Source organism: Lissotriton vulgaris, chromosome 7 (assembly GCF_964263255.1).
Source record: "Lissotriton vulgaris chromosome 7, aLisVul1.2, whole genome shotgun sequence".
NCBI classification, from domain to species: domain Eukaryota; kingdom Metazoa; phylum Chordata; class Amphibia; order Caudata; family Salamandridae; genus Lissotriton; species Lissotriton vulgaris.
Window position 1 is genome coordinate 1,393,144,928 of NC_141695.1, and position 10,562 is coordinate 1,393,155,489.

The 10,562-nt window shown below is 44.3% G+C and overlaps 1 protein-coding gene across 1 annotated transcript; it reads left to right on the forward strand.

The window, feature by feature from the left end:
• The first annotated feature begins 564 nt into the window (after nucleotides 1-564).
• On the forward strand, nucleotides 565-2,330 carry LOC147705701 (uncharacterized). The gene is made up of 3 exons (XM_086929550.1): nucleotides 565-571; nucleotides 660-1,979; nucleotides 2,185-2,330. Exons 1-3 carry the CDS (start codon nucleotides 565-567, stop codon nucleotides 2,328-2,330), a joined length of 1,473 nt encoding a protein of 490 aa, XP_086785676.1.
• The last annotated feature ends 8,232 nt before the right edge of the window (nucleotides 2,331-10,562 follow it).

Below are 10,562 nucleotides of genomic sequence, written 5' to 3' on the forward strand. Positions count from 1 at the left end.
TTTCCTATTGAGTCATTCATTGTCAATTAAACTCACAGTAAACATGGTTAACCCAAGGCTGCCAACTGTGCTAAACTGCTATCTTGCTCGTTTAGGCCATTTTTGATTGAGTCTAAGAGGGACATCCATTTAGATTCACGGGTGTTAAGTACTGACAGTAGATTACCTCCTCTTCTCCCCAAAGAGACCTTTTCAATCACAAACCATCTCATTTCTGAGACGGCGTGTCCTGCCTTTTGCCAGTGGTCAACTAAAGGTGCACCGACAACATTGCAGCGTAACCTGCTACAATAGGATGAGATGTGTGACTTAATCTTTTGTTGTGTTTGACCTACATATACGTGTCCGCAAGGGCAAAGGACGATGTAGATCACGCAGCTCGGATTGCAGTTGGTGTGATGTTTTAATTTGTAAGACCGTCCACCATAATCAAAAGTCTTAATCTGAATAGTGGTTTCACATGCGGTACAAGTGCCACATCTGTGGTGTCCCAATAATGGGGGTAGATTCCAAATGCTTGTAAGAGTCGGCTGACTCGATGGTTCCAGATATGAGTGAACCACCATGTCCCGTATGTTTTTGGCCCTCTTAAAGGAATGAAGCGGGGGCTGGGTCTGCATGATCTCGTCTGATACAATCGACCAGTTTGGTCCAATCAGTGGACGAGAGGTCAAGCGAGAGGCCAACAACAACAAACTGGCGGCTGGGAAGGCAACAGAGGCAAACAACAGAAACAAGTGACATTCCGCCCCGAACCTCATGGAGAAATCTCGACCAGGAGAAACACTTACAGGTGGTAAACCATGCACCTATCCAAGATCAGACTATGCCATCTATCATATCTGACGTGTGCAGTTCACCTCACAATCCAGTGATCAACATCTCTCATCATATTTTAGATGAAGAAGAGGTCAAAGTCCTGAGCAGAGGCCTCTCCTATGTCCCTACTGCTCCACCAAATAAATTTCTCCTGAAAACGGAATTATATTGTTTCTTTCGGAAAATTAGATTAAGATATTTTTTCCGGAATCAAACCACAAGACTACACAGTTCCATCACAGGCCTCAGAGAACCTTCTACCTTTTTCCCACCGACGTATGCCATGAGCCATAAGATTCTGGCTTTTGAGGAAATTGTGACCTCTGCAGTTGACCGTGTCTTGGATCAACGCAAATTTGTCAGACTAAATTTGCCCAAAACAGAGAAAAAAGCCCTTACTAATCTGTGCCAAAACAAAGAAGTCGTCATCAAGCCCGCCGACAAAGGCGGGGCAATTGTCATCCAGGATCTTTGCAAATATAAAGAAGAAATCCACAGACAATTGTCGGATGGAGCTAGTTATCAGTTACTAACAACCGATCCTTCACGTGAATTGGCAACTACCATTCTGGCAGCTACTCAGAAAGGATTAGACGCGGGATTCCTCAGCGAGCAGGAATTCAAATTCCTTAATCAAAAATTTCCCAGACTTGCCACCATATATACCTTACCTAAGGTACACAAGAACTTAGCGAGTCCCCCTGGCCGCCCAATCGTGTCAGGCTGCGGTTCCATGTTAGAACCCTTGTGCAAATATGTCGATTTTTTCTTGAAACCGATTGCCCTGAATACCAGGACGTATCTCCGCGACACAACACAAACCATCAATCTCATTGATGAAAGGCCTTTCAATCCAGCGAGTGAACTTTTGGTGACATGCGACATTGTCTCGCTATATACCAGCATTCCACAACTTGATGCCTTGGAAGTAATGAGACAAGCTTTAGAGAAGCGACCAGCACCAGTCCAGGTTCCGACTGATTTCATAATCGAATTACTCAGTATTGCAATGAGACAGAATTTTTTCATTTTCCAAGAGAAGTTTTACCTGCAGACAAAGGGGGTAGCCATGGGGGCTACCTTCGCTCCAAATCTGGCGATCATTTACATGGATTATTTTGAACAGCAACATATTTTTTCCATGGACAATCCCTTTCACGGTAATCTGACATTATGGGTCAGATATATAGACGATGTTCTTTGCATTTGGAAAGGAAGTAAGGTACTCCTCTCAGACTTTCACATATGGTTGAATTCCAGAAACCCCCATATACAATTTACGATGGATTCAAGTAATGAAAAAATTCCATTCTTAGATATCTCGATTTATGTGGAGCACTATCGCCTTTTGACCACCTTGTTTAGGAAACCGACGGAGCGAAACTCCTTACTGCAATATGGCAGTCATCATCCTCGAGGCCTTAAAGACAACCTTCCAGTTGGCCAATTCCTTAGAATTAGGAGAAATTGTTCCACTCGTGAAAACTATCTCCAAGAATCTGAAATCCTAAGTGAACGTCTCATCTCACGGGGATATCCATCTAAAATGGTCAGACGGGCCAGGAAAAGGGCTTGGTATAACCCACGTGAATCTCTGTTGCAACCGGACAATACGAACCAACCGAAAATGGATCGGATTATCTGTGTAACCACCTTCTCCACACGGAATAATGAAGTTAAACGCATTATCAATAAGAACTGGTCGATTGTATCAGACGAGATCATGCAGACCCAGCCCCCGCTTCCTTCCTTTAAGAGGGCCAAAAACATACGGGACATGGTGGTTCACTCATATCTGGAACCAATGGAAAAAACAACCTAGGCGGAAGTCTTAAATTGCCTACACAATGGTCACAAGACAAAAACTAGAAAAGGACAGTTTCCAAAAAAATTACGTTTTTATACTGAACAAATTTATTATTAAATAAGACAATTTAAAATTACATATATCAGAAGACAAAATAAAATTGCATTTCAAAAGTATAAATCACAGTAAAAAACATTAATGATTCCTTTCACAATGAGAAAAAGGTGGTGTGTCAAGTTGTGTGTTGACGCGTTTCGGTGGCCAGCGCCTTTCTCAAGACAGAGGACAACTTTCTACAGCTGAAATCAGCCTGTAAAACCGATGTATATCTGTTCTATTCAGATCTTTGGGAGATTAGAGGATTCACATGGCATTGGCGACGGAATTCTAATCTAACCAGTATTTAGTTCTTATGTGTAGCTGATATCGATATATATTCCACTCTTTAGCTCAATGCAGGATAAATGGGTTATCCTGATATTAAAAACAATGTTGTGTCGCCTCCACGGGATATGACGAGTTAGAAAAGGGCCTCATAATTTAGAGACAGCACCTAATTATATAAATCACTATTGATTGGTTCTTTAAACAGCGGCTGATGAAAACATCTGGAGTCGTGTTGATTAATTTGTTTATCGGATTGTTAGGATCGCAATCTGGCGTTAAATCGGCATTAGACTTGTGAACTAAGTTGTTCTCGGTTTACATCAAGAGCGTTGCCTCGATATTGACGAACGCTGAGGGTGTAAGCATCTGTGTTTTACCGGTAGTATCTCTGGTTGTAGCGCGTTGAGGTGGTCATCTATTCCAAACATGTTTCAGTGATTAAATGAAGAAACGATAGATGGCATAGTCTGATCTTGGATAGGTGCATGGTTTACCACCTGTAAGTGTTTCTCCTGGTCGAGATTTCTCCATGAGGTTCGGGGCGGAATGTCACTCGTTTCTGTTGTTTGCCTCTGTTGCCTTCCCAGCCGCCAGTTTGTTGTTGTTGGCATCTCGCTTGACCTCTCGTCCACTGATTGGACCAAACTGGTCGATTGTATCAGACGAGATCATGCAGACCCAGCCCCCGCTTCATTCCTTTAAGAGGGCCAAAAACATACGGGACATGGTGGTTCACTCATATCTGGAACCAGTGAGTCAGCCGACTCTTACAAGCATTTGGAATCTACCCCCATTATTGGGACACCGCAGATGTGGCACTTGTACCGCATGTGAAACCACTATTCAGATTAAGACTTTTGATTATGGTGAACGGTCTTACAAATTAAAACATCACACCAACTGCAATTCGAGCTGCGTGATCTACATCGTCCTTTGCCCTTGCGGACACGTATATGTAGGTCAAACACAACAAAAGATTAAGTCACGCATCTCATCCCATTGTAGCAGGTTACGCTGCAATGTTGTCGGTGCACCTTTAGTTGACCACTGGCAAAAGGCAGGACACGCCGTCTCAGAATTGAGATGGTTTGTGATTGAAAAGGTCTCTTTGGGGAGAAGAGGAGGTAATCTACTGTCAGTACTTAACACCCGTGAATCCAAATGGATGTCCCTCTTAGACTCAATCAAAAATGGCCTAAACGAGCAAGATAGCAGTTTAGCACAGTTGGCAGCCTTGGGTTAACCATGTTTACTGTGAGTTTAATTGACAATGAATGACTCAATAGGAAATACACAATCCCCCTCCCCCTCCTGGACACTGGGTGGGGTTTTTTTTTAACTGTGGGATTACATCCGACACTCAAGATGTATGTAAATAATTTCTTGTGAGTTTACAAATAGCACTCCCTTTTTCAACCTCATGTCTGAGAGTTGCAGGGGCATTGCTAATTCTGTCATGCTCCTTTATGTTTTTATTTTTATTTGTATTTTTATTTTCCCAAATGGTGCACATCCACCTAATGTGCCCATTGACCCGCCTTCAACCTCATGTCTGAGAGTTGCGCGGATTGTCCTAATGTTTGGGATATGTGCTGACACCTAATGTGCCCACTGACCCGCCTTCAACCTCATGTTTGAGAGTTGCGCGGATTGTCCAAATGTTTGGGATATGTGCTGTTAATTCTCATCGGGTTTTGAGCGACTGTATTAATTTGTCAATGCATTCTGTGACCATGATTAATCACCTGCAGGCTCATGTTTATTACATGCTTACAAATTGTACATATCGAACTCTTAATCTAATTCCTTATTCTTAACCTGATTCCTCAAATGTTCCACCTATTGTTTAAAAGATGTTTCCCATTTTCAAACATGGGTTTTCACTGAAGTAACTCTTCCTTTTCCACGCCTGGCAGACGTTTCAAGTTAGGCCCCGCCCACTGAAACTCCACGTAGCAGTGCTTGCGGAGTTCCTGTCTATGGACTTACTAGCAGTGAAGTGGTACGTGACTGTAAAGCGGTAACCATTTAATTTATTGCGGTAGTTTAACTTCCCTGCCCCTGACTCGCTCACCCTCGATTTCTTGTAGATTTATTCCTGTATTGGCTCCGACGAATAACAGCACGACCCATGTTGATATTTGAGCCACCGATCCCTAATACAGCGCAGTGAGCGTTTGACATTTAACGGTTGAAATTGACGGTTGAAACTGACTCGCCTCATTTCTTTCAGCAAAGGTATGTTGCGCATCCGCTAACACCTACATTACCAATATGCTTTTAGACAGTTTTCCAGACAGATGTTTTGGTTTTTTCATTTCTTACTGAATTATGTGGACTAATTGAAATTTCCCCACTCAGTGCTCTCAACCCACTAGCCTACTTATTTAATGGGTTGCATAGACCCCCACCCACTTGTTCAGATACAGGTTTGAAATCACCAACTGATCCACATCACTGTTAAAGGTCCCTAATTCCACACTTACGTAGTGGAGTTGCCTATCAGTACTAATACTATTTATCAGTTGATCCCATACTAGTGTGGGTCATATTAAATTGCTTGTTATAAGTAAATGCCTCAGTCCTCCTTCACTGGTTGTCCTCTCTCCTCTGTAGTTTTGAGATTCATTCCTCTGCGATCGACTTGTGACTCATGCACAGTCCATTGTTGTTCCACGTCACGAGCTCTGTGGGGCCACGACTCCATGGTAACTATTTTTCAATCACCATCCCAATCTTCATCATAGTCTGAATCTACTGGCTATGTTGTACTACTTATTAATTTATTATTATTAATTTATCTGACAGGATTGCCCCTCACTCCCTTTGTCGCATATGTCCTGATGAAGACCCCACTTAAGGACTGAACTCAGCCTACATATAGGGGTCGAAACGTCGACGGTGTTCCTCAGAAAACTTCCGGCACCTGCCCTCTACAGTTTTATACTGACTGTGTGTCCGTTGAAAGTTCTTATGTAAAATAACTAATCATCGTATGCCCAGATTTTTTGGCTTATGTATTTGTATTCCTTTTGATTGTGTTGGTAATTTTTGTACTTATCACTTGTCTCTTTAAGTGTGTTCATCCTCTCCTTACACTCCCCTGAGCACTCCCCTTTCCCCTCTCCTCACCTCCCCTTTTCCCGGGGCACAAATTGCAACAATTGCATAAAATTCCTTTAAAGTACAACTGCAAGGTATTGTTAATAAATTACAGTACCTATTTTGAAAGAAGTTTCTGATGTTTTTCTTTGCCTTTTGAAAGTGTCTGAATAATTCACTGTTGTTTTTTTGACACAACATTATTTTCCTTACGGGGATCCCCTTTATATGTACCAGCCCCAGCGGCTGGCGTCGGATTCTATGACAACCTCTGGAAGGGAGCCGAAGATGGCCCGACCGTTCCATGCTTCCACGTGACCGAGCCACCACTGTACCTCTTGGCGAACCTCCGAAGACAGAGGCACCAGGTCCGTGTATGAGAGACCCTTCTGTAGATGTTGGATCTTTAATCTTTGAAGGGCTCGATAATGGAGGGGCCCTGGGAAGATCGCCTGAATAGATGAAGCCAGAAGGCCCACTATCCTGGCGACCGATCTCAACGAGACCATCTGCTTGGACAACAGAGAGCGAAGCTCCTTCTGAATGTTGTGCAATTTGGACCGGGGAAGGCTCAACTGAGCCGCTCGTGAGTCTATGACACAACCCAGAAATTCCACCGGTTGTGACGGATACAGCACGGATTTGGGTTCGTTGACCACAAACCCGAGATTCTGCAGCGTAACAATGGTCTTGCGCAGATGTTTTACTGCCATATCTTGCGTCTGCGCCATGATCAGTATATCGTCTAAATACACTATCATGCGTATCTCCTGCTCTCTGAAGTAGGCTACCACTGGTTTCAACACCTTAGTGAAACACCATGAAGCTGATGAAAGACCGAAAGGAAGGACCAAATATTCGTACCACCGGTCTTTCCACTGGAACTGCAGAAACCTCAGATGAGGAAGAAAAATTGGGACAGATAGATAGGTGTCCTTGAGATCCAGACGAACCATCCAGTCCCCTTGTTTCAGAAGATCCGCTAAGAGATGGATGCCCTCCATCTTGAAGTGTTTGTAGACCATATATTGATTGAAATCTTTCAAATTGAGTACCAACCTGTAACCTCCGCCTTTCTTCTGAACCAAAAAAATATTGCTGCAGAAACCGCGAGGGCCCTCGTCGCAGCGTGCTATCGCATGTTTCTGCAGCAATTCTTTGATTTCTGAATCTTTTAAATCACATTCTGTTTGGGAAAAAGACAGCTGCCTGGGCTGACTGTACTGAGAGGGGACCTGAAAAAAATCGAGATGAAAACCCTGAACAGTTTCTAAAATCCACGCATCCTGAGACAATTGAGCCCAATTGTGAAAGAAATAACGAATACAACCCCCCAGAGGAATCGGGGAAGTATCCGGAGCGCTCACCTGAAGATTCTGATGCTTGGAAACCACCACAGTAGGTTCCTTTGTTGAAGTGTCGTTTGTTGAAATGCTGCCTGGTGTGGTAAAAAGTTCCCTTACGGGTGGAATCCCAGTCACCTCTGCCTCTGCCAAAATCACCTCTCTGGGGGCCATGGAAATTCTGGCGGACAAACGAGCGCCCCAGGCCTCGTCCGGCCCTGTTAAAAACACCAGCTTGGAAGACTTGTTTTATCCCTGACTGGGCCTTATCAAGGGTTGTGAAGGTACCCAAGTACTTAGCCACATCCTTCACAAACCGATTTCCGTAGATTACTGTCCACCAGGGGGCCCGGTACTGCTGCTGCCAGCTCGGTGAGGTTAGAATCCATCCTCATAAGGAGAGATTTACGTCTCTCTGTGGAAATCTTGCAATTAACATTGCCCAAGAGGCAAATCGCTCTCTGGGTCCAGCCGGCCAGAAAATGCGTATCCATGGTGACACCTGACTCTTGTGCCTCCAAGGCCATCTCTAAAATCTTTGCGAGTGGTCCCGCGACGTCCAGGAGTTTGTCCTGACACCCCCTACAGGCCCGGTCAATGCCCTTTTGTGGGTCCTTGCCAAACTTTTTCAAGAAAGTCAGCATGCTAGAGTCAATGTCAGGGGTTTCTGCGACCTTATCGGCGATATCTGGTCTAGAGCATTCTGACCGGAGCCTGTTTCTCACCTCTTTGTCGAAACTTTTACGTAAGTTATCATGTAAATAAGCGGCAACCTCAGGCGAAGGGAGCCAATCGGATGACCTCAGGTGGACAATGTCAGCCGGGTTGAAGGTAAAGGGGGTGGACACCGGAGGAGTAGGCTCAACATTCTTAGACTTCTTAGTCTTCTTCCTGGGGGGAGACTCGTCAGGGGTACCCGTTGACGTTGTGTCAGTATCGGTGTCTGTGTTCTTATCCTTGGTCTTGTGGGGGTCCTTAGCCAGAGAGGACAAGGAATAGGAGTGAGGCCAAGATTCAGGGTGAGAACCAGAAGAATCCCCGTCTTTCTTAGGGGGGAAGGCTTCTATAAACCATGGCGCTTGGCAAATCTTTACAACTGCTTAGTTATAGGTTTTAATGCAGTTGCCAGCGCAAGCTGTACAGTTCCTGGAATTGTCTTCTCCAGGGCCTTGTTGACGGAATCCTGGACAGAAGCGTCCAGGGCCTCAACAAAATTATCCTCCGTGGAAGGGTTAGGCACTTCCTCTTGATAAACATCATCACCCTCTTCATAGGTAACCCAGTCTTCCATAGTGGTGCCAAACTTATAAATAGACCTATTCATGGGGTAACAGCTACGTAGATTGAGGGGAGTAATGGGGGAGCCACCCCACAGCACACTAGTCACCAGTACCTAGCTCCTTAGCAAAGCTGTAGAAAGTCCTTGCAGCCCAGAGGGCGTAAAAGGGGCAAAAGCAGTAGAAAAATTACAAGAATGTGTGCTCCCTCCAGGCCCAATCGATTTTTTCAGCCAGTCAGTTGTAGAGGAACTGCTCGGGGCCAAAAACCTAACCAGAATGGGAGAAAAGTAGCAAAAATCGGGCAGTAGCAATGTGCGTTTCCCAATCCTACCAATAAGGAGCCCAATTGGGCTACGCACATAAAAACCTAAGGGGAAAGTGAAACTGACCAAAAGTAAAGCCCCAGCGCTATCGGCCGATTAGGGGAGGCCTCCGCGCTAATAATAAATTAATTGAGCCCACCGATGGTGGGCCGGTAGCTGGTGACACCCTGAACAATTTGTAATTGCAATAGCTTAAACTTTTGTAAATAACTTTTGTGAAGATTATGTTCAGTGTATTTTATTGTGACAAAAATCCAAGAACAGAAGTGAAATATTAACATATTTTTGTGAGATTTGTAATAAAGCTTGAAACATTGAGAGAACATATTTGAACTAGTTGTTGTTGAATGGTTGCACAGATTGATGCTGTGGTGGCACTGAGTGATTTTGTGGTGGCGACGAGTGATGCTGTGGCGTTCAGTGATGCTGTAGTAGCGCATAGTGATGCTGTGGTGCCCCTGAGTGATTCTGTGGTGGTGCTGAGTGATGCTCTGGTGATGCGATAGATAGATAGAGTGTAATTATGTGGTGTGTAACTATGTGGCACTGAGTGGTATTTGGAGTGTATGTTGCATTGAGTGCAGTGTAATTATGTGGCACTGAGTGGTATTTGGAGTGTATGTTGCATTGAGTGCATCAGACTATCAATGAAGAAGGCTCAGTTCACAATTTCAAAAAGTTATGAAGGCTTTTTAGGTCTCGTAGAGAGAGACCTAATGCCGTCCATCCACAAAGCTGACTTTTACGATCCGGATGTGGCCTCAGGCATTCACCCCAGCAGCATTTCTCCCCCCCTTACCATTTGCTCCTGCTTCCGAGAGCTTCAAAGGGATCTGCTTCACACTTCACGGCCGCCGTGACTCACATTTCTCCTTCCTTCGTGCCCAGCCCCCCTTCCCAGCGCTGCCTTGTTTTCCATGCGCAGATCAGAACACTTTTTAAACACTATTTTCTCTGACTACTGAATGAATTTGCAACAAACCAAGAAATAGCGCTTTGACTAAGTAAATGTTTACTTTCATGTCCGGTTCTAATTCCGTTAAGCTGCCTTTTCTGTATCGAGGAGCAGAGGCTGACATGAGACTTAAAATAAAAAAACTCACGTTTAGGACACCCCGCGTTTTTGGCCCCTGCTTGGCTGCTCTGAACGAAACTGGCCTGAAAAATTCAAAAGAACAAAGTAGATAAATGTTTTCTCTTTATGGAAAGTCCAGTGCATATTTGTTCTACGGTATCAAAGTTATTAGCAAAACAAAAATTATCTGTTCAGTGGAAAGCCTGACAAAACCATAATGCCCGAGGTACTATTGATGGAGCAAGGATTCGCACGTGAAGCGCCTTGCCCCGTGCAAGAACCTCGCCAAATGTATAATACTACTAAATCATTGTTTGTCGTTTATTGTACGTTTTTCCAAACACGCGGGTGTCCCCGGATGCTTGCTAGTATGTCTTTTTCATATTAACGAAGCTTGCATTAAGGAAAATGGCTGCTTCGCTGAAA